Source organism: Salvia hispanica, chromosome 5 (genome assembly GCF_023119035.1).
Source record: "Salvia hispanica cultivar TCC Black 2014 chromosome 5, UniMelb_Shisp_WGS_1.0, whole genome shotgun sequence".
NCBI classification, from domain to species: domain Eukaryota; kingdom Viridiplantae; phylum Streptophyta; class Magnoliopsida; order Lamiales; family Lamiaceae; genus Salvia; species Salvia hispanica.
The window spans coordinates 23,660,684-23,684,113 of NC_062969.1; the positions used below are offsets into that span (position 1 = coordinate 23,660,684).

Genomic DNA, 23,430 nt, shown 5'->3' on the forward strand with positions numbered 1-23,430 from the left:
GCGTTAATACTAGTACTAATTAATGATGTGGAATTAATCGTGGACAGATGGTGGAGTTATGGCCATGAATATGAAAATAAATTGAAAAGAAATGATGTACTCGTATTACACAAAAACGAAAATAGGTTACTGTTTTCACGACTAAACCAGAAGTAATTAGTGTCCTCATCATGATAAGAGTTGGTCATGTCGGGTTGTTAGTGGGTAGTGTTAATTTGTTAAGGACAGGGCGGGTCCATGCTCGGTCCTCCTCCTCCTACATAGCCAATTCTCTTGTCATTTTACATCTTTACCTAATTAAGTTATTTAAATTGCACCAAAGTTGGGAGGCAATCTCCAGCAGAGCAAAACTCACAACAGAGGCATTGACATCTAATAATTCACATCTAATATCATCAAACTTTCAAAAAATTGGTTTTTTCCCACAAACTTTAAAATTAGCAAATAATACCACAAACTTTATTTTTGGTTTGTTTTTCCCACAAATGAAAAAATTCATGTTATTTTAATAGATTGAAGAACAATTTTGGATGGTGTGCTTCAAGAAAAACTATCTTCAAAGATTGAAAAACTTGAAGCTCTCAAATTGTTGTCGAGAAATTATGAAAAAAAATCTGTATCATAATATTATTTGTGGGAATTTTTTCATTCGTGAGAAAAAATAAACCCGGGATAAATTCGTGATATTATTTATCAATTCTAAAGTTCATGCGAAAAACCCAACTTTTTGAAATACTTAATTAAATTCAGACTCGAAACAAGTACAACCAAATAAAAATTGACCAAAAATTAAAGACTCAATTGCCAGCTATAGTGAAAATCAATGTTGTTAATGGCGTATGACGGCTTGCCACAACTGACCAAAAACCAGCCATACGAATATACTCCCTCCGTCCTAAGATAAGTGACCTACTTCTTTTGGGCACGGGATTTAAGGAATGATATTTAAATAAGTTAAAGTGGAGAGAGTAAAGTATGAGAGAGGGAAAAATAGAGGAGAGAAGAGAGAATAAAATAGGTGGAGAATAAAGTAAGAGAGATGACTTTTTGCTAAAAATGAAAATAGGTCATTTATAGTGAAACACCCCAAAAAGGAATACAAGTCACTTATCTTGGAACGGAGGGAGTATACGGCGGATCAACATGGCGAGATATGACGACATTAACCAAGTAGTAGATTTTTAAAAATCAAGAGTGGAGTTTTCAAATTAAATTTACTACGGATATTTACACATTTAATATTATCAAAATTCATAATAACTTATTTATTAATTACTTAAATATTTATTTTTAAAGATAGTAAAAATGAACCAGCACGTAATTAATTAGTAGTATGGGTGTTAAATAGTAGCGGTCGTAAATTTTTATGAATAAAAAAGATAAGTAAAAAAAAGCACTCCTAACAAATATTTTTTCATATTTTGTACTATGAAAGTTGATAGAAAATGTTAAAAAATACTATTTTTTTGGAGTGTGTACAAAGACATGTATGTGAAATAGAAAAAAAATAAAAATAAAAATTTCTGCAAGTGTATTTAGAAAACAAAGAGCAATTTTTGAATAAAAGAATTGAGTCTTCGAGGATACAATAATTTTTGTGAAAGTATTTTAAAATTTGTGTATTTGTTAAATAATGAAGTTACAGTTGAGGTTATAATTAAAGTAATCATCTTATTTAAGTGATTAGATAACTGGTACAGCCAAGGTAATAATTAAATTAAATAATTATTTTATTAATCATGTATCATCCCTATATAACCCAAAATTGATCACAGGCCATGAATTGAATATTTATTTATAAAATTCGTGTATCTTTAAAAATTCATATTTTTTAAGAATATAAAGAGTAGGAGTAATTAATAAACTTAATAATATCGGGGCCCAAGACACAATAATAACGAAAAATCATAGTAATATACGGCTACATGCATGAAGTTGTAGGAAAACCTTTTTTTAAACATGACTATTTTAAACATAATACACAGATAAATTCTTCTGGCCAAAATCTGTCACACACATGGTACATTACTCCTAATTAAGCTGAGATCATGACAAAACATGACCATTTTAAAATTATAATAGCTGATTATACATACTTCCAGCTATGACTATCAATATAAAATCTCTTTTTTACACAGATATACTATTATTCAACGAATTCAACTGCGAAATTAATTATTAGACGAATTTGTGTTCTATAATTGATAGTGTGTTCCCTATTTTTTTCCTCTTGTATTTATTTACTTCGTGCAACCATTATTTGATTAAAATAGAGCATAAATTTTGATCAAATTGACATTTCACACAGAATCACATACCACAATTAATATTAATTATTAAGTATGATTTCCTTTTTCATTTAGAAAACGTTTAATTTCATTATATCAATAGCATTGTTTCATGGAAGACCTTGATAACCGTTGACACAATTTTAAAATTTCGATACCTTATCTTCCAGGGAAAATACGTGTATATTTATTATTTTCATATAGATATATAAAAGCAAATTATAAGAGCATAGATAGGCTTTGATGACGAAGATTGTGGGCCGTGCAAGCGAAGAAAAACCCACAATTTACCTGTAATTGTCGCCTTCTAATTTCTCGTTAATCATATTTAATTACTCAAATAAGGAAAGCTAATTAATCAAATTATAAATTACAATCCCTCAATAAATACTCACTTCACAGTTCACACCACCATCTTCATCTTCATTATCATATAATTTATCACACAGCCATGACCAAGGACGTTGAACACGCGGCGCCGGAGTTCTCCGCCAAGGACTCGTGGACTTCAACGAGCTCACCAAATGGTCCTTCTCTTCCTCTACGTCACCATTCTACAAGCACCAGAGCAGCGGAATCGCCTGGGCGTTCGGCGGCATGATCTTCATCCTCGTCTACTGCACCGCCGGCTTAAAGGTGTCGCTGATTAGGGCGGTTATGTACATGGTGGCGTAGGCTTGGTGAAGGCCTTCCAGAAATCCTACTTCAACACATACGGCGGCGGCGCAAACCAGCTCGCCCAAGGCTACAACACGGGCGTCGGCTTAAGCGCTGAGATTATCGGCACCTTACTCATCCTAAGAGAAGTGCACCAGACTCCCATGTTCCCGTTGGATTTGCCTGGCCACCATCCCCATCACCGGAGTTTTGGTGCCGCCGTCATCTACAACCAAGAAAAAGTCTGGGATGACCAGGTAATTAATTCATTTCACATTTGTTTCAAATGAATGCATATATTCTAGAGTAACTAATTTTACTAAGATAAGATTATAGCTAGCTCAAGTACAAACATATGTAGTAGTGTTAGCAATTTTGTATAATAATTTTTCTAAATACACTGGATTTTCTGGGTTGGACCATTCATCGGGCGTTCTACCACCAATTCATATTCAGGGCAGGAGCCATTAAAGCTCTGGGATCTTTCAGAAGCAGTGAACTTAATTATATATAATTATCCGAGGAGAAAATTACAGTCACATTGTAAATATCCATTTATGCTGTCCCTTTTTAATCCACATTTGATCCATTGTAATTTCTTTGGCTTCCTTGTATCGAAGATTTGTTGTTGTATTTTCTCCTTTTGATCACCAATAAATATCTCGGTTATCTTTAAACAAGAAATTCCTTTTAAAGTTAGTGTCTAAATGTCTTGCCATCTTTCAATCTTCAGTTTCCCATTTCCTTTGGTGTAAATCTTTAGTGTCCAAGAAATGCAAATAATGATAAACCAATTCGCACGGTTGACATACATATAACATATATATATGCTTAATTTGATAATTTGGAAAGATTATAATCATCATTAATTAAATAGGAGTACTATAAGATGCTCACCAATTACTCAAGTTACTATATCAAATAATTACACATTTAAATTATATAAATGAGCACATTGATCTTTCTAGATAAAGCGTGACACATTTTTCGTATACAATGTAAGGCGCTGTAACCAAAATAGAGTAAGATCTACTGTGAAGATATGTTTTGTGTCATTGTGTGTGATTAATAACCACAAATGAATTAATTTTTAAATCCACTATTAGTTCTTTTTTTCTTTTTGGTCGATCGAACTAGCTAGAGAAGTGACACATTGCAATTTTGAACCGTCAAAATAAACAAAAGAAATTTTGTTTGTCTGCCCCGAATTTAAAAAACCAAAGTTATATCCCAAATAAATATTCCGCATAATACAAATGGGTTGTGGAAGGAACTTCAAGAACCGTCATTATATTATATAGTGTAAAACAAGGGACTCAATTATACATTATCTTTATCTAGAAATGATGTTTTGATGATTTATTGCTTATTTGTTAGTGTATTTAATAAATTTATACAATTTCAATGTGTAACTTTAACAAGAAATGATTCCAGTATATCTTGTTGCTTATGCAGGATTTCGAGGTTGTTGATATGATGCGATAATAGTCTAATTAATTACCATCATAAAACACACGTCACTACAAAAATTTTTGTGGTGGAGAATGAAGATAACTTTGATTTAAGAAAGAAAGGTTGATATTAATTAAAAGTGTGTGATGATATGGTCGGTCCTAATTTACCAGCTAGATAAATAATTGATGGCATTTTTATTTACGAGTATTTTCATATTAAATCATGAAAAAGGATAAAAAATGTGATTACCTCCATGTCCGAGGCTTATTGGTACCAATAAATTACACTATGAAAATATGCAAACCCAATTATACAGAGTCAATATTTTATAGTTCACTTATATCACAAAAGACTAGAACAATGGTAAATTGGTAATGACTAATGAAGCTAGTAACTTCATATGCATGCATAGGTATAAAAGTTTGTTGATAAACTATTACTAGAATAATGAGGAAAAAATTGTTTTTGGAATGATTTGGTTTTTCAGAGACTTAAATGCTTTTCACATTAAATATTAGAAATTATTTTCTCACTTTAACCTAGAAGACCAAGACTTCATCAAAACTTATTTTGAAGTAAAAAATTTGAGTAATTTAATTTTGGTTAGCAGCAGAGTGGCTTTAAGTATGTTAATATTTAATCATATTTGAATGCAAATTTTAACCACAATCACAAATATTCATGAGACGATCTTAAACACATGATTCCTATCATTAATATTTTATTTATATTAGAACATTTTTTTCAGATTGTGTGTGCTAAAGAAAGACCCGGAAACAGTCCAAGTTTCTCTCCAGTGTAGTTCTGGGCCTTCATCCAAAACAAGAATACCTGCTAATTGAATTATTTGATTTAATTTTTCTTAAAACTGGGCCTAGAAAAATCATAAGTATGTAAATTATTACTACCCACTTTAATATTTTGGAGCAAAGTTCACCTCAATTACTTGGAAATATGTAAAAAAAAAAAAAAAACTTAGGAAATACTATGTAAAATAATAATCTACACACACTATATTGAAACCGTATGGAATAATGAAAAGATGAACGCTAGATATGCGTATGACATGCAAAACATAACTGCATCACTGATCTCGAAGATTATACAATCAAGACTATTGATTTTTATATTAATATTAATTGTCGCAAAGAAGCATTTGGGAAGCCTAAACATAGAAGCATCAATGTATATATAAAAAGCATTCATATAAACATAATTTTTAATTTCTACCGGTGAAAAGGTAACCTATGAGATTTATGAATCTAGATTGTGATACAAATGGTATCATAACCATCATCACCTATAAACATATATTCATAAAAGTGAAAATGTAATTAGAACAAAGTGCAAAAGTGTTGGGACACATTCACCTTAATTGGGGTTAGTGGATAATGGATAATGGAATGGCTTTACTACATTTGGTAATAATTTTGTGGACAGGTGACGATGCAAGGGAATTCCAATTACAAGTGCACCCAATTAATCCTTTCCATTATTATCAACCTTTACTGCTTCTTCAAGCTAACTTTTTCATATTAGTCCATTTGATGCTGCACATTTTGTTACATACTAGTACAACAATATGGCCTAAAATCCAGGTAATGAAATATCATGAAAATATGTAGATTATCATTATATCATGATTATAAATAAAGAAGGATGATTAAAGTCAGTACGAACATGATTAATTCCCATATCCCTTGAGCCAACTCCAAGACTAGATTCGATTACAAGCAACAATTTCCTCTATAAAGCACAAGTCCACATTCAAACATATCTAACCTGATCATATCATATGGCCTCTTCTCTAGTCTTTGTCGCTCTTTTCGTCCTCTCGGTTTCCTCAGGTGAACTTCGAGTCCATGGCCTCGAGGACCACAATAGCCCTATCGTGCTATCCCCTGAAATGTACGTGTACTTTCACCCAAAAACACAACAGCCAAACATAAACCTGTGTAATTTACCAGACTGCTCTTTCGTAGCTGCAACGAGGCAGTCCGCTTCAGCCCACGAGAGATCCAGAGCTCTTGCAGCTGGTGGCATAGCTGGGATCCCTGTAGGCTTCATTTTTGGTATACTCTTCATGGCAGGAGTTTATTATGTGATATTTATGAGGCAAGTCAATGCAGAGAGAGCCAAATACGGTCTTCAACCCGATCATGTGTGATGTGGTTAGACCATATAATAGCTCGGTGGTGGACTCTGTTTTGGCATGCTAGACATTTCTTTTCTTCTCTATCTCTGTCCCACTTTTTTTATCTAGTACAGTTAGCTGTTTATTTCATCATGCTGTCAATCTAATTTAGTGAACAATTGCACACACCAATTGGAGTGAACTGAAAATGGATTTGGATGGTTAAAACAAGTTAAATAAAATAACAAGGAAATTGCATCCAGTACTAATTATCTTTGCTAAAATAGTCAAGGTATATGTAAACAGAAATATCAATGTGAAATGAACTATATTGGTGTCTATATATAGTAAGTATGTGAATATACTTGACTAACACTTAATTCATCTTAAAAACAGATTCAACACAAGTATGTGAATATAAAAACTCTAAAATACTAGCTTCTCACTATCTATTAATAATTCAGAAGAATCAACAACAGTTTAATATTATCAGCCAAAGCTCGCAAGAAAGAGTATACAGTTACCAAGAAAAGCTTATTTCAAATATTGCTTCTCTTGGGTGATTTTCTTTTCTTTCAAAATGTGGAGTTTTTTTTATGAGACAGTAGTATCAAAGAGGGGAAATTATTTTAAAATATTAGAAAGCATAAAAATAAGCTTAAAGTCATTATTATATCATGATTTCCTTAATGTTGATTATCAGAATTCAGAGCCAAAAAAAATTGAAACTAAAGTAGGCTGGAACGCAAGGAAGTTTATAGTAGCATATTCAAAGTTCAACACTGGATTTTTGAAAATATTAGCAATTGAATTCCATGGATTGTTCATCAACATGTCACAGTGTTAGATTAATGAAGAAGGCTGTATGAGTTGTAGGAGGCGAAAATTTGAAAGAAACAAGGTGAGATATGAAGAAACGAGTGGGAGAAACAAGAAAAAAAGAGCCGATCGAAAATAAATGACGACACTTGTGATGATGTATGGCTTTGGCAATGCGGCCATCCACAACCCTTCCCTTAGATTCCATCATTTTGATTAATTATTTATGAAACTCACACCACAATCTCCTAAACCCTAATGTAGTAGAAGATGTACTAGTACTAAGAAAATTGTCCATTTCTCATTTATTAGGGGAGTAGTATTTTAGATGATTTCTACCTACACCAATGGCAATAACTGTATTACCTGAGGATGAAGGCTAATAATGCCGATTTACATTATATTCTTGATGGGGTTGGGTTTGGTTAATTTCGAATTCCTCATATGGAGTAGTATATAAGTCCATTCTTTCTAAATTACAAAACGACGCAGTTTTAGACGCTCCAGCGCGGGCATAAATCTGACCCGAGATCTACCAAGATCCAAACTCATCCGCGATGGCGACGACTAACCTCACTCTCTCACTCCTACTCGCCTCTCTCCTCCTCTTCTCCCTCCTTTCCACCCCCGTTTTCGCCTCTTCCCCCGCCGACGAAGACGACGAAGACCTCAGCTTCCTCGAGGAGCCGGAATCCGCCGTGCCCGACGACCATCCTCTCTCCGACGACGAATACTCCGACGACGGAGAAGATGAGGACTTCGAGAACTACGACGACTTCGATGTGCCTTCCGATTTCGGCCACGGCGACCAAGGGGGTGTTGCAATTGATGACAAGGATGTTCTGGTTTTGACGGACCGCAATTTGAGCAGCTTCGTGGATGAGAATAAGTATGTGATGGTGGAGTTCTACGCGCCCTGGTGCGGCCACTGCAAGGAGCTGGCGCCGGAGTACGCCGCCGCCGCTACCGAGCTTAAGGATGCGGATGTGAAGCTTGCTAAGGTCGACGCGACGGTGGAGAATGCGCTCGCGGAGAATTATGAAGTTCAGGGGTTTCCGACTGTTTTGTTTTTTGTGGATGGGGAGCACCAAACCTACACCGGTCAACGTACAAAGTGAGTCTTTTTGTAATTTTTAATTCGATTTTTCACTTTGATTTGCCAGTGAGAGCGTTCGAACTAGATTTCTCAATTGCGGATTCTTGTGTACTTTCCGAATTACAGAACTAGTGTATTGCTATGTTATTGAAGAATTGGAATATAGGAGTAGTTTATTTCCCTACTTTTTTAGGCATCCAATTTAGGACTTTCAACATAGTTCTATCAACATGAATCCACTTCAAATTAGCCTTTTTAGCACCAAATACTGCATCAGATTCTTAGCTAAATTGTTTTGGATGAATTCAAATTCAAGGCCTGAGTTCATAATTGTGAGCTAATAATTGTAGTTCAATTTCTGTTGTCTTTCTTAGATACCTCATCGCTAGTAGCACTACATCTTATCATGCATTGTTTCTTTTGTCATGTCTAACATGTGAATGCTGGTCAGACTATAAATAACTGTCCAAGCACTCTGCATTTGATTATATGCTTGATGATGATTCGAGGTTGACATTTAATTGTTTTGTGATTCTTCTTCTTCTCAAAAGTTTTAAAATAAAAGGTTGATCTTGGTGCAGGGATGCTATTGTTACCTGGATCAAGAAGAAAACTGGACCTGGCGTATCTAACATAACTACAACAGAGGATGCCGAGCGTATATTGACGTCTGAGGAGAAGGTTGTTCTGGCCTTCCTCGACTCATTGGTGGTAAGCTACTTACTTACCTAGGCCTTTTTTCTTATAAATGTATTAATTGATTATATGCGGGATTGTGCACATAGTTACTTTTCCGCTCATGTTTACATTGTTGATTTTTCTATGATATATTGATGATAGTGTCTACGCATCTGCTTAAATCTATAAACTTCCCTGTTCAGTTAACAGTGCCTTCTTAATATGGTCATGTTTTTCTTTTGTCTATACTTTTCCTTTGTGAATTGTGATAAAGCTGTAATTTTTCTTATATATATTTGCAAACTGATTATATTCCCATGAGTGAGTAAATTATCAGGTGTAGGATAGAGTATCCCCTATGAGACAAAAGCATTCTAAACATGATTTCTTATTGCTTGCAACAGGGTCCTGACAGTGAAGAGTTTGCAGCTGCGTCAAAGCTTGATGATGATGTTAACTTTTACCAAACTGCAAATCCTAATGTTGCAAAGCTGTTTAACTTGGAAGCTGACGTTAAGCGCCCTGCAATAGTCCTATTGAAGAAAGAGGCGGAGAAAGTGACACATTTTGGTTAGTAACCGATATACACCTGTTTTTTCTCAGCTTTCTGCTAGCCGGTGTTCTGATTGAATTAATCCACTTGATACTTTGTGTAGATGGCCAATTCAAAAAGTCTGCAATAGCTAAATTCGTCTCTGCCAACAAACTTCCTATTGTGATCACTTTTAGCAGAGAAAGTGCCTCAATGATATTTGAGAGTCCAATAAAAAAGCAGGTCAGTTACAAGGATGTATATTTATAGTAAAACCTCCGCACAACTGTCTTTTGGCATTCTCTGTGATGTTTCAATTTTCATTTGTATGGCTTTATGTTGTCACTGTTACTAAACTGAGCTCCTACATCACAAACTCAGGTTTTGCTTTTTGCCACGTCTAATAACTCACAAGAGGCCTTTCAAGCATTTCAAGAAGCTGCAAATCTCTTCAAGGGAAAGGTATCGTAATGTTTGCCTTTTAACAATCTATCTATAACAGCAGTGTTGGGGATTTCACATAGGAGTAAATTTTGTCTATTAAACTAGTACGATTTTTTTTCTTTTTTTCATCAATATTATTGCCCAATTTGTAGAAGTTGCAACCTTTGGATATATAACATAATAGTATATCACTTTCATGGAATTTTCTATGTTTGACATTGATAAAACCACTATGCTCCAAGAGCATACTCAAACTCTCAAAAAATAAATTAGTACTCTTAATGACAGTTCATATATCAAGATCATGACTTTTACTAATATTACCAAATTTATATATTATATCTATTTTTTCATAACCTGTTCAAAATTTACTGCAGCTGATATTTGTATATGTGGATGTTGGCAATGAAGAAGTAGGGAAGCCTGTGGCAGATTATTTTGGAATCACTGGAGACGATCCAAAAGTAACTTTGATTTTGAACTTCTCTTTTTCTTTATGTGTGCCTTACCTATTGGGAAACTTCGAATAGTCAATTGTTCTTAATCTTCCTGCAGATTTTGGGCTATGTTGCAAGTGAGGAGACTAAGAAATTTATCTTTGACGGGGAAGTTACTCTAGAGACAATAAAGGTAGAAATACTCTTATTTGCATTTTTATATGTTGGTTCTGTTTCATGTTGTGTGTTGTTATATATGCGAGTCAACTATCATCGCCTTTTGAAATGTCATTTGTCTTGATGACGCCACTCTATTCACTTAATCAGACATTCGGGGAGGCTTTTGTTGAAGACAAGCTCAAACCATTCTACAAATCAGACCCAATTCCCGAGAATGTTAGTTCTGGCTGCTTCTTTTAATCTGATTAAAATTTTCATTTTAGTGTTCTGATCAACTTTTCTCCAATGTTTCATGTTGCAGAATGATGGTGACGTAAAAATTGTTGTTGGGGACAATTTCGATGATATTGTTTTGGATGAGTCTAAAGATGTTCTTCTTGAGGTAGCAATATTGACATTGACCGTAGCACGATAGCTTCTGTGATGATTGGTTTTCTAGTTCACTAACATATTTTCCTGTACTATGTAGATTTATGCACCGTGGTGTGGTCATTGCCAATCTCTCGAACCAACATACAACAAACTCGCCAACCACTTGCGTGGTATTGAATCTCTAGTCGTGGCGAAAATGGATGGAACCACGAATGAACACCCCAGAGCCAAGGTATTTTGACTAGCCTCCTTCCTGGATTTGAGTGTCATATTTTAGTATCACCGTCAATTCTTTGAGGTTTTTCATACATTTTTTGCAGGCTGAGGGATACCCCACAATTGTCTTCTTCCCAGCAGGAAAGAAGAGTGCCGATCCTGTAAGCCATATAACCAATACCTTGCCTCGTTCTTTTTTTTTTTTTTTTTTTGGCTGTGGTACGAGCTACACCTGCGTTTGCTTCGACTTTTGCAGATTCCAGTTGAGTCCGAGCGAACAGTGGTGGCGTTCTACAAGTTCATCAAGAAGCATGCTTCTATCCCGTTTAAGCTATCTAAACCTAGCTCGTCTCCGGCATCGTCATCTGACGATTCTCACACCAAGGAAGATGCGACGACCTCCTCCAGTGATGTCAAAGATGAGCTATAGACACTATTTACTCAATTTCGACAAAGTCTCTCTAGTCTGATTGTGCTAATAGGAAGCTGAATAATTAATTACCAGTTTTGGTTATATATGATCAAGTTTTTAGACCAAGGGTACATTGCTAAGTTTATTTTAGATAACTTATAAGTTCCAACAAGTTATGAAATGTTTCAAGAGATTATAAGATATAATATCTCAAAGGTTTATACATTTTTCAAGTGTTTGGGTAATTCAGTTTTACAAATTCGATAGAGAACTGTGAAAAAATATATTGGATTAAGGAGCTTATAAGTTGTTAGATTTGATTTGTCAAATAGTAATGGGGTATCTAATATTACTGATTTAGAGCGCGGCTTAAGAGTATCAAAGTCCAGTTAATCTTTTTTACTTCATTTATATGAGTGTTCTAATTAAGAACATAAATGTAGATATTTTGCTAGCTATAAATATTTTGAACAGAAATTTTAGCAATGTTTCAATTTTCATAAATAGAGTAAACTACAGAAAATGTTTCTAGGATATATGCACTTTTCGATAACTCAGTAAAAATACCTACTGAGATTTGTGAACAAAGTGTTCATCAATTTTGAGTTACTTTTGCAATGTTTTCGGATATTTAGGTCCTTTTCACCATTTTTACTAAACAAAATTTTGGATTGACATAGATCAAAGAAACTGTTATAAAGTTAATTGAAAATTGAGTGAATTTATTACTGTGAAGTAACATTTTTTTATCTATGAGTTTACTTAAACTGGAATGTAATATCGCACTAGAAAAATGAGTGTATTTGACAAAGGTGACAAGGAAAACTCATTTGTAAGAAAACCTCATGTGACAGACTTAACATTTGTGATTTTAACGTTTAGAAGTTGACTAAACATTTGTTTATTTATGAAAAATATGTGATGGATCGTTCTTGATCTTTGTAAACGTTATAGGAGTGTTAAATAATTAAAATTCAACAGTTTAAGAAATTATTAAGATTCAAGCCACAGTCGGTTTCCTTAATTACAAACTTTATTTGGAGGGTAAGCAAAGTACATCACATAATAAGGTGGGTTGGGTGCTACTGCTATATCATTATTAATATTAACTCTCTCAAATTTCTTATATAATGTTCATTTCATTAAAATGCAGTAATGGTAGTATTAGATATTTTTAATATACGTTTAGTAAAATATTATGAAAGTAATTAAGATAATAAGGATAACAAGTCAACATATTTGGGCAACTCAGTTGGCTCTTTTCCTTATATCTAAAGCTAGCCCCTCTCACCATTTTCTTATAGGCAAATAAATATAAATTTTAAGACTGCATCACGTTGGACACAAATCTGAAACTTTTATCCTCCGTCATTACTACTTTACTACTACTCTCTCTGTTTTTTTATTTAAAATATTTTTTATCTAATAAAGTGAGATTATATATTTTTATATAGGCAAGGAGTTTATGTGTATATATAGGGTGTTTCCCACTAACACATTAAAGTGAGAGTGCAGAAGAAACCGCTCTCTATCTCTCATCCAACTATTTCTTCTTCTATCACAATCTCTGTATAACTTTTTTCTTCAGATCTGTCTCCAAATTAAATATGGCTTCAGATCTTCTTCCTCTAATCACCATCTTCTTCGCTCTCCTCTTATTCCCCAATTCCACATTCTCAGCACACGCTCCTCAATCCTCCCCTTCTCCGTCTCCGCAGCTAGCTATCTCCCCACCTTCAATGGCGCCAAACTCTCCTCCGTCGCGTCCAATTCCAAATTCACCATCTCCGGCGCCGTTCCCACGGCATGAAGACGGCGACTACGAAGAGTCTCCGTCTCCTGCGGCCGAGCAGGGCGATTTGGAAGAGTCGGAAGGAATGAGCGGAGGAAAGAAGGCGGGGATCGCGGTTGGAGTGATTGCTGCAGGTTGCGTGGTAGGGATGGCGGCGGTGGTGTACAAGAAGAGGCAGCGGAACATCCGCCGCGCGCGCTACAGCTACACCGATCACACAGATTTTTTGTAGATGAACAAAAACATGTTGATTTATGATGCTATTCTGTTTCATTGGTTAGTGTTGACTGTTCAGACTTTAATTTTGCTTTATTCTTTATGAATATTACTATGCTACAAAAAGTTGTGCAATTCTACTCCTTCATATTCATTCATGCTGATTTTCGAGTCTGCCATTTTCATTGCCCAAAATAGTGCATTAAATACGGGAATGAAACATGAAAATTATAGTCTGCATCATGCATGCATGTAGTTGTAGATGTAGGCGAGGATAATGTGATTGGATCTCTAGCTATGGGTTGGACAATGTGAATATACTAGCTATAAAAAAATATACTACCATTAAAATGAGCTGTTGATATCACTAATTTAAGAAATTTTTAAATAGTTAATTAAGTCACAAATTTTTGGATTTTGTGTAATTTTCTCAACCTTTGGGCATCCTTTTCTCAAATGCAAAGGAATCGGATATTGAATCTTGGAAAGGCAGTGAATACAACAATTGAGAAATTGTATTTTTTGCAATTCGACAGCATGTTGTCACGTGTATTTGCCTGCAGATCTCAAAATCAATTTTATTATTGCATTGTATTCCCTCCTTCAATCCAACTACAAACCCAGAAATCCTCAATCTTAGAGTTAGAGAAGACGCTTCGTTTTAATTCATTGCATATCAAAGTGTTGAGATGGAATCTAGTAGTAGTTCACATTTCTTATCCAATAAGACTTGAGTTCCAGCCTTTTAGCAGCTGCTACAGCGATAGATTAGAATCACAATTCGACAATGATGCGCATCAGTTGACGGAGCCAGGAATTCTACATGAATGGGGCAAAATTATACATAAAGATATTTTAATACATTAAGAAGGGGCAAAAATAAAATTAACTATTAAAAATAGCATACATGAATTTTTTCTAGGTGGGGCATTTGCCCCTTGTGAAAGCCATATAGATCCGTCCCTAGGTAAGACGCTTCCCCTCTAACCAATAGGTCGGGGGTTCGAGTCATCATGGGGTACAAGCGATAAGCAAACAGCCCTCTATTTTTGACATTGATGAGCACACAAGAGCTCGATAAGCTTGCAGCGATCCCAATGATCTCTTCTGCACATTCGAAGAATACTTCCACAGGAGCTTCATTAGTTCCAATCCTTGGAGGATAGATTTTCAGTACTTTGTTCTCTGCAACTAAATATATCTGCAAATAGTAAATTATACTCATCAGCAAATGAATTCTTTTTTCTTCTTTTTTAAGAAATACAAATGCAATGGATTGATTGATTCATTGCCTTGCTTGATCCTCCATGAACCGGAGTTATACTCGAACTGCAAGTATAGTTCAAGTGCAGCGCCCACGCGATGGTTCCGTTTCTCTCGAATGCAAACAAGTATTTCCTTGAGCAAGCACAAATCCTCCCATCATCCATGATTAAACTCTTGTAAAGCCTATCAACAGCCCTCTTTGAATCTGCATATCACATCGAATAAACGACAAAAATAAAAAATAAAAAATCAGATCCTTACACAAATTTTTAAATTGAGAAAGAGAGAGATAACCTTATCCTTTAGCTCAATCTCCGATCCAGTCACTAATCACGGAACCAAGTCATCTCCAACTATTTATATTAATCTCAAACTCATTTTCGAGTTTATATCACACCAAAAAATAATTTTACTCAAATCATTTACATCAAATTCAAATTTTACACCATTTTTAAGTATATGTCTCACAAAATTTTTGTAGTAACATTACATTTAGCGTTTGTTCCATAGAAATACCTAAAAATAGGTTTGAGTTTGGTGTTAAAGAAATTTTCTACACCAAAAATGATTTTCATAACACGGTAAACGGCAGATCTCGGGAAATTAATTTAATCGGTTCGAAGGCCATCTAATCATATATACCATATTAAAACTCATTTTAGAGTATATGTCACATCAAAAAGTAGTTTTACTCCAATCATTTATACATAATTCAAAATTTACACCATTTCTTAGTATATGTATCACAAAATTTTTACGGTAGCACCATATTTGACATATTTCCATCGGAAAACCAAAAAATAAAGTTTGGGTTTAGTGTATGGTAAGAGAAATTTTCTATAGCAAAAATGAGTTTTGGTAGTTGGAGATGGTCTAATTTATGATAAAATATTCTTTTATCCGCTGATTAGGCCTCTGGTATTAATCATATTAATTAAGTTATTATAAAGTTAGTTATGTCACGTAAATGTCCACATAAGATGTTATGTCAATGTCCACTTAAATGACATGTAAGATTTATTATGACCGCAAAATAATCTAAATTGGTGATATTATCAATTATTATCTCTTAAAATATTAGTGAATGTTTCCTAAATCCACCAACACTAGGCAAGCAGTATCTTTTACCGGAAACAAGCATCCTAATCAACACCGTTTCATTAAGTAATTGCCCAAATTTTTAATGGATTTATATCTAAATTATGTGAATCGAGTATCCAATATTTTTAAAAAATTGCAATTACAGTAACACTTTTTTTTTAATTTCTATCACATCTACATCTTTTTCCCTTTAGAACGAAGTTATGTCATTGATTCATTGGTACAACGTTTTCCGTGAAGGACATGGGACAAACTTTGGCTCTAATTATAACTCAACTGAGTGAATTAGAGAAATGTTAATCTTCAAAAGCGAACAGATATGCACAGAAGATGATGATGACTGGGCAGTGATGAAATCATTCTCTTGCATTCATTCAATTATTTTATAGTCATACTAATGGTATGAGGCTCTTCTTTCAACAATAGTGAAAGGAGCTTATCATAAATATTGAAAAAACACAAAATATGTATTATATCACCACATCCTCATGCACAAGTATTGCTTTGAGCAGCAGATGATCTTCTCTAGAAATTCAATGCTAGAACCTATGACCTCTACTCCTCGACTGGTGGATCCACCCACCGACCATGCTCCTTGATCAGCTCGATCAGTGCATCTGTTGCACCCTCCATTGCGATACCTCTCTTCACCACAGTCTGAAACACACAAGACTTGTCACAAATGCAACACCAGGAGCAAACATTTGAAGAACAAGAGAGGAATAGATAGACCTCACAGTGTTTTTGCCATAAAGGTTTTTTCTTTTCTTCTTCATTAATACAAATTCTAGTTCATCCTATGCTTTCTATGTAGATTATTCATGGTTTTGTAAATTCAAGCATCACATTATCACTGTTTCAGTTTAGGCACATAAGTTTCGAAAGAAAGCTCATGGACTAGGCCTACCTTGCCAACATAAAGGTCAATCTTTCCAGGAGCACCGCCAACGTAGCCAAAATCTGCGTCAGCCATTTCTCCAGGGCCATTCACAATGCAACCCATGATTGCAATCTGTACAGAAATAAAAAAAGAAGACATGGAGGATTTAGATGCTACACGTACACTACATATGATTTCTCGAAGATAAATGCACCCTCGATGAATATTGATTCGTTGAGCTTAGTGTTGAGGAACTATTAATTACCGAAACACCAGGCAAATGAGATGTCTTGTCTCTTATCTCTGCACTAATCACTTGAAGGTCGAACAATGTCCTTCCACAAGATGGGCATGACACGTATTCCTGATATCATTTCCACAAAGAAAAGGAAATGTGATTATTCTTCAGCTATATTGATTTGGTTTCTTCCTTATGCAACCAATATACTAACCGTCTTTGTATTTCTCATTCTGCAGCCTTGTAGCAAATTGAATGAAGTATCCCTGAGGAACTCAAACTCTTGATCCGGGGATTCCAATAGAATACCGTCTCCTAGTCCATCTACCAGAAGCGCTCCTGCGTTGGTGCCAGCACCGATAACCAAGTCATCTCTGCCCATATAAGAATTAATGTCAGCTATGATCTGAAATCTGAATTTCACTTAGAATAAACTCAATTTGCCGGATAGATACCTGTGGATTCCTTTTGGGAACTCTATGTGATGAATAACTGGGAAGTCCAGCGAGTTCTCAGAAAGATACTCAAAGAGCCTGCAGAGACGAAGATCCTCAACTAAGAAGACTGGGTGAAACGTACAGGGATTCACTGCTAAAACTAAAATGCCAATAACGGGACCAATAGTCTCAGAAACTACCTTCTAGCAGCATGAACTCTGCTGGTTTGCTCATCTGAATATGGTATGTGATGAAGGATCATGGTAGCATCAGTAGTCTTCAGAATTTCCAACTCTTCATGGGGTTCATCACCACGCACAGAGACTACCAAACGTGTACCTGAATCAACATAGGTAAATTAGCATGACTACTAGCATTTTAATAATGTGAAAACCTAGAAAGCTTTTGGCATTATAATGCATGGTGTACCTTCTGGAAGAAGCTCGTGAGCACCAGATGACAATTCCTTGAGAGTTACCAAGGCCAAAGCATTGGGTAATGGTTTTGTCAATTGTTCTGATAAAGGGGTTATTACTCCCATGCTAACATCTATCAGACGTTTGAGTGCCAACCTCTGGTCATAGATTGAGAAAAAGGTGATTTAAGTCATTAGCATGGCTTATGGAACACCAAAAGAAATTTGGAGCTTCAAAATTCAACAATATCTTTCTGGTAATATGAAGAGAAACACCCCCCCACACACACTAGAATATGAAACGAATTATTTTAATGCATAGTCTTATGGTTAGCAGAAGGAGGCTTACAGCATCTTTATCATCTTGCGAGGGAAGTTCTCTCAGCAAGATTGAGTCCACAGTGGCTAGGTCCTGTATCAGTATTTAATTTCTTAAATGAGATCTCCCCAAAGAAAATTGAGCATAATGCGTCCTTGAGAGAGAGTGGAACTTTGAGCATACCTTGAATGGCATTCCGACAATAAGTTTTGCTGCAAGGGACTTGTATAACAATTCTGGTGACTACAAGGGAAAGTGGAAGATAGGGATCATAAGAAAATCAACAAAAATGCAAAATTCTCAAAGTAAAAGACAATGAAAAGGACAATAGAAGGTAAATAATTCCAGACCAAGGGGAAAAGAAAGAAAACGTCACTATTATCTCCCACATCATCATCGAAAAGAAAAAAGGCCGGATCGCTTTAGTCAAGAAAATATAGATATATGATAAGAGCATAGCAGCAAACCTTCAACTGATCCAGAGTAACTGACATCAGAACTGAACCATCACGGTGAAGCACACCTCTATAGTCAACCACTTCACCCTGCATGGGAAAAACAATATCAGCGATCATGAGATCTGATACTCCAGGAACTCATTAAAAAGATTCATTATAAACCATAGAAATAAAATCTGACCTCCTTTTGAATGGGAAGTTGACCAGTTCTACGTTGGAAATCAAAATAGTGTCTGTGCTTTTCTTCAAATGGTGCCTGGTTGAATCCAACAACAATAAAAGGTCCAAATTGTGTAAGTACATTTTAGGACTATAGAAGCAAACATAGCTAGTCAACATTGAGGTCATACCACTCCTTTCTGAAGTTCAGCTGTCTTCATTCCAAGATTAGCCAATCTTCTGCAGGGGTCTATCTCCTCCTCTGGAGGTTCAGTTAGAGAAACCCTAATGGTATCACCTAGGCCGTCCTGCATCAACATAGATCAGATGCAAGTGAAGTTTTAATAATTTAACTACATAAGTACTGTCATTAGACTGTTATTAAGACAAATTAGAAATATTAGATTCTTTGTCAAAGTTGAATTAAGAAAACAGGATAAATGTTTGCATTATATTATTTTGAGTAAAAGCATGTAAAAGGACATACTGTAAGGAGTGTTCCGATTCCTATAGCAGATTTCATCCTTCCATCTTCACCCTCACCAGCTTCAGTTACTCCCAGATGTAATGGGTAATCCCATCCTAGAACATTCATTTCAGCTACAAGGAGGCGGTACGCCTGAACCATAATAACTGGGTTGCTTGCTTTCATTGAGAACACAAAATTATGGAAGTCCAATTTTCGGCAAATCCTTGCATATTCAAATGCAGACTCCACCTGTTGCACGAGCGAAGGTATATACATCACCAGAACCAGTATAGGTTCATAACTCATTCCAAGTGCTGAAATAGGTAGGTACTTACCATTCCCCTGGGCGAGTCTCCATGATAACTCATAATGCGGTCTGAAAGACTACCATGGTTGGTTCCAATGCGCATTGCCACGCCATACTTCTTGCATTTTTCAACCAAAGGAGTGAAAACCTAAGAATACACGGAAAGAAGATGGATCATTATTTCTCACAAAATACTGGATAACAATAGATGGCTATAACTCAGAAGTAGACAAGTCTTTTGCAAGATAAAATGAAGCAAAGCAAGTGAAGTCTATCTCTGACCTTCTCAATATGCTCAAGTTCTTTCTGGTAGTCATCATCAGTGTATTCTAGTATCTCAAACTGTGCCCTCCTATCAGCTAAAATATATTATGGAGTTAGATCTGACACTTGAACCATTTGTATCTCATAGAGAAATATAATTTCAAAGAAGCATATGGTAGTGAATTTAGTACCAAAGTTTCCTGGGTTAACACGAATTTTGTCAAAACATTCAGCAACTCGCAGAGCCACTGGTGGAGCAAAGTGAATGTCAGCCACCAGAGGGATATTGTAGCTGCAAGGTATAAATTATTAAATACTTTTACTTGCATTAGTTGTGATGAATACTATGATTCAACCCAATATAAAACTTACTTCTTCTGAACAAGGGTATTCTTAATTTCAAAACAAGCATCTGCTTCTTTCCTTCCTTGCACCGTAATTCTAACAAGATCAGCTCCTTGATCTGATATTCTCATAACCTGCAGGTTGAAGGTTCAATGAGATGAATGAAAGGCAAAAAAAAGGATTGCAAAAAAAAGTATTGAAGACACAAAATAGTTAGAAATCTTCTATTAAATAATTCTCAACAGAATTTCACATCTTACAACAGGACAAAATGCAGAATTAGTTTACGATATGAAACATAAAAACCACTGGAGATTGATCAATTATCTTCTACATGGCATGTTTTCTAGATAATATTCCAATTTATACATTAAGAAAAGAAGAGAACTAATAAACAGTTATAGTGGAACCTGCTCAACAGTGCCAGCAACATCCTTTGTATCTGTGGTAGTCATTGTTTGAATTCTGATGGGATGCTCACTACCTAAAGCAACATTTCCAACCATCACTGTGCGGGTTTTTCTCCGGACTGTCTTGTGTATGGATTCACAATACTTCTGCCTGGGAACTGCATTCACAAACTTGACGGATCAGATGTCTAACCCAACCACATCATTGCGAATCAATATATTAAGGAGTGACTGGATTAAAATGCTTTTAGACCAAACTCAAACTTACGAATATAAGTCCACACACAATCTGGTCATAAAAAAGCGAATATATCGTATCTTAAAGAACAGAATCCAGAAGTAGTAGCATAGCAAATAAGAAGAAGATACCTAACAGTGGGCTTCCCTCCGATGCTGGCTTGAACTCAACAGTTTCTGAACCAGGGTTGCTTGAGTTTCTTATCACTGCAACCTTGCTCCTGCCAAACTTAACCCTTTGCAAGTCAGAAACTCTAACAAAGTCGGAACTCTTTCCGAACCCCAAGCCACGATGATCCCGGCTTTTGAGACCGGTAAACGAAGTTGGAACAGCTCCAGTCGCCATTTTACTCCGCAGAGTATCAAATTCCACCCTCCTAAACCAACACAAAACAAATTAAATAATTAACCCTCCTAAACCAACACAAAACAAATTAAATAATTAACTATCAACTTTCAGCACAAAAACTGTTAGCCTGCACAATTTTAATCAAAGACACTCCATAGATATAGCATGATAAAAACAAATCAGACAACTCTAACAACACCTCACTTCTCAAATTGATTGAATCGCCCAAATTGAACGCACTCACCCCACTCCAAGAGCCAAAAAACAGGGTAAAATGAACACGAAATCAAGTCAACCCCACAATAATAAATAAAAACCAAAAAAAATCTCCATGCTTTTCACGCAAAAATAAACAATGAAAAACTCAAAAGATTAGACACGCAAAGAATAAATTAATACTACAAAATAAGAGCTCCAAAACGTGCAAGAGTGAATAACGAGGATCTGCTGGATAAATGAACTTGAAACCACGGTTCAGTGAAGCCAGAAACTTACAGATGAGAAAACGATTAGCACTAATCGGCCAAAAGGAAGAATCGAGAAAGAGATGAACTGGTGGTGGATGGAATTTGAAACGAAAAATAATTTGGAGCTGAAAATTCAGAAAGATAGTGAAGCCGGGCTAGGAGGTTTTATAATTGCTATAGGCCGAAGGATTATGAAAGCTACAACCAAATTTCATAAGCAGACAAAAACTCAGTTCATCAGCATCGTCATTTACATATTCTGGTAGCCATTAATATTTTTTTCTAGTTTTTCCAACTGACAACTGTGCAAATCGATGATGTTTTGAGTTTCAAAATATTGCTTTTCAGCCCCTCTAATTTCATTTTAATTTACTTTTGAACCACCCTAAAATACCCGAGTTATTTCACTAATTAACATTAATTTCTATTTTTTATTTTTTATATTCTCTAATTGATGGAATTAGTATGTTAGAAATCAGATAACAGCTAGAAATTATAGAATTTAGGAAAGCATTAAAATAGATTGGTATATAGAATTTAAGGACTTGATTGCAAATATTACAAAGTTAGGCTGATTCCATTTGCAACAATTGTGGCGACCACGTGTCACTCCATAAAATTTAATTTGGTTTAAATGAATTATGCATACTGTATTAAATAAATAAATTCAATTGCATTCGTTTTACACATTATTTTTAAAGAATTGTTGAAGTCAGAAATGTTCTAGTCAAGAATTAAACAACTAAAATAATAAGTCAATAATTGATGGACGCTTTAAAGAGTAGTGTATTGTTATTTTCCTCAGAATTGGGTCGAAGTTTGGAATTCAAATTTGGTATGCTTTCGAGTCAAATGTTTGTGCAATTATAAATTAACAATTTTGTATGTGCTGTTGATTTTTTTTATTATTATAAATTAGGTGATACTGTTCAATTTGTTTGGCAATGTCTATGGTTCTATCATAATGTGCAACAAATTTTCGGAATGCATCTATATTCAACAAACATGTATTTAGGCTTATTAAATGATTTATTCTTATATCTGCCTACGCATAATCTAGGTCAGAAGAACTGGAAATCAACAAATATCTTGTACAGTATAATACTTCTAGCTTGCAAATATTGCAAATGGATTATTAACCTTGACCATCTTATGATTTGCATATTTTATACTCCCTGCGTTCATATTACTCGCACTTTTGATTTTAGATTATACATAATTTGTGATTGATTTTTTAGTATAATTAAATTAGTATTTTAAATATAATAAGAGATCACTTACTAAGGAAACACTTAATTATCTCTAATATTATTAATTAGGAGTATTACTTTTGTTTGACTATACACTGGATTGCAGACTTTTCAAGTACTAGTATTCATATAGGGATATAGTTTATCCACCATGTTTTAAACTTCTTATTAGATAAGTCGATTCAGTCGTGTACCTTATTCAATCCGATTATAGCATAAAAATTACTTGAACAGTCTTTACTTTCTTACTTTTAATTTGTTGTTAAGATATTCTGATAAAACAATTATTTAATAAGTATTTGATCTTATGGATTGTCTCAATCCAATCAGT

The 23,430-nt window shown here is 34.9% G+C and overlaps 4 protein-coding genes and 1 pseudogene across 5 annotated transcripts; 3 read left to right on the forward strand and 2 right to left on the reverse strand.

Moving 5' to 3' along the window:
• The first annotated feature begins 2,739 nt into the window (after nucleotides 1–2,739).
• On the forward strand, nucleotides 2,740–3,540 carry LOC125190203 (annotated as a pseudogene).
• A 4,315-nt stretch (nucleotides 3,541–7,855) lies between these two features.
• Nucleotides 7,856–11,953, forward strand: LOC125190917 (protein disulfide isomerase-like 1-4). Its single transcript, XM_048088340.1, has 12 exons — nucleotides 7,856–8,467; nucleotides 9,031–9,160; nucleotides 9,532–9,697; nucleotides 9,784–9,902; nucleotides 10,041–10,121; nucleotides 10,481–10,567; nucleotides 10,659–10,733; nucleotides 10,868–10,936; nucleotides 11,022–11,102; nucleotides 11,190–11,324; nucleotides 11,413–11,469; nucleotides 11,565–11,953. The coding sequence occupies exons 1-12, from the start codon at nucleotides 7,911–7,913 to the stop codon at nucleotides 11,736–11,738; spliced, it is 1,731 nt and encodes a 576-aa protein (XP_047944297.1). The 5' UTR covers nucleotides 7,856–7,910; the 3' UTR covers nucleotides 11,739–11,953.
• A 1,274-nt stretch (nucleotides 11,954–13,227) lies between these two features.
• LOC125190894 (classical arabinogalactan protein 1-like) lies at nucleotides 13,228–13,890 on the forward strand. The gene has a single exon (XM_048088311.1). It carries the CDS (start codon nucleotides 13,328–13,330, stop codon nucleotides 13,742–13,744), a length of 417 nt encoding a protein of 138 aa, XP_047944268.1. The 5' UTR covers nucleotides 13,228–13,327; the 3' UTR covers nucleotides 13,745–13,890.
• A 499-nt stretch (nucleotides 13,891–14,389) lies between these two features.
• LOC125191221 (protein GAMETE EXPRESSED 3-like) lies at nucleotides 14,390–15,391 on the reverse strand. Of its 2 annotated transcripts, XM_048088731.1 has the most exons (4): nucleotides 15,289–15,391; nucleotides 15,021–15,199; nucleotides 14,636–14,929; nucleotides 14,390–14,547 (listed from the first exon to the last, which is right to left on the reverse strand). In XM_048088731.1, exons 2-4 carry the CDS (start codon nucleotides 15,156–15,158, stop codon nucleotides 14,503–14,505), a joined length of 477 nt encoding a protein of 158 aa, XP_047944688.1. In that variant the 5' UTR covers nucleotides 15,159–15,199; nucleotides 15,289–15,391; the 3' UTR covers nucleotides 14,390–14,502. The 2 variants fall into 2 exon arrangements, with proteins under 2 accessions (XP_047944688.1, XP_047944689.1); XM_048088732.1 differs by lacking the exon at nucleotides 15,289–15,391 and having other exon boundaries at nucleotides 15,021–15,269.
• A 1,052-nt stretch (nucleotides 15,392–16,443) lies between these two features.
• On the reverse strand, nucleotides 16,444–22,085 carry LOC125188367 (4-hydroxy-3-methylbut-2-en-1-yl diphosphate synthase (ferredoxin), chloroplastic). The gene is made up of 20 exons (XM_048085164.1): nucleotides 21,878–22,085; nucleotides 21,166–21,410; nucleotides 20,797–20,954; nucleotides 20,414–20,520; nucleotides 20,233–20,333; nucleotides 20,060–20,136; nucleotides 19,806–19,925; nucleotides 19,489–19,719; nucleotides 19,193–19,309; nucleotides 19,024–19,098; nucleotides 18,852–18,929; nucleotides 18,568–18,627; nucleotides 18,415–18,477; nucleotides 18,080–18,224; nucleotides 17,851–17,989; nucleotides 17,669–17,746; nucleotides 17,428–17,587; nucleotides 17,241–17,339; nucleotides 17,003–17,107; nucleotides 16,444–16,752 (listed from the first exon to the last, which is right to left on the reverse strand). Exons 2-20 carry the CDS (start codon nucleotides 21,377–21,379, stop codon nucleotides 16,651–16,653), a joined length of 2,229 nt encoding a protein of 742 aa, XP_047941121.1. The 5' UTR covers nucleotides 21,380–21,410; nucleotides 21,878–22,085; the 3' UTR covers nucleotides 16,444–16,650.
• Between the last annotated feature and the right edge of the window lie 1,345 nt (nucleotides 22,086–23,430).

Bases quoted from the DNA above. Each gene is read 5' to 3' on its own strand.
- LOC125190917 (XM_048088340.1), top strand. From the start codon at position 7,911: ATGGCGACGACTAACCTCACTCTCTCACTCCTACTCGCCTCTCTCCTC. The intron at 9,698-9,783 runs GTTAGTAACCGA...TACTTTGTGTAG, and splicing joins GGAGAAAGTGACACATTTTG to ATGGCCAATTCAAAAAGTCT. The intron at 10,937-11,021 runs GTTAGTTCTGGC...TTCATGTTGCAG, and splicing joins CAGACCCAATTCCCGAGAAT to AATGATGGTGACGTAAAAAT.
- LOC125190894 (XM_048088311.1), top strand. From the start codon at position 13,328: ATGGCTTCAGATCTTCTTCCTCTAATCACCATCTTCTTCGCTCTCCTC.
- LOC125191221 (XM_048088731.1), bottom strand. From the start codon at position 15,158: ATGGATGATGGGAGGATTTGTGCTTGCTCAAGGAAATACTTGTTTGCA. The intron at 14,930-15,020 runs GCAATGAATCAA...TACTATTTGCAG, and splicing joins TTCATGGAGGATCAAGCAAG to ATATATTTAGTTGCAGAGAA. The intron at 14,548-14,635 runs GTATGCTATTTT...CCATTCATGTAG, and splicing joins CCCACCTAGAAAAAATTCAT to AATTCCTGGCTCCGTCAACT.
- LOC125188367 (XM_048085164.1), bottom strand. From the start codon at position 21,379: ATGGCGACTGGAGCTGTTCCAACTTCGTTTACCGGTCTCAAAAGCCGG. The intron at 20,137-20,232 runs GTACTAAATTCA...AATATATTTTAG, and splicing joins TGTTAACCCAGGAAACTTTG to CTGATAGGAGGGCACAGTTT. The intron at 19,926-20,059 runs GTCAGAGATAGA...GTGTATTCTTAG, and splicing joins AACTTGAGCATATTGAGAAG to GTTTTCACTCCTTTGGTTGA.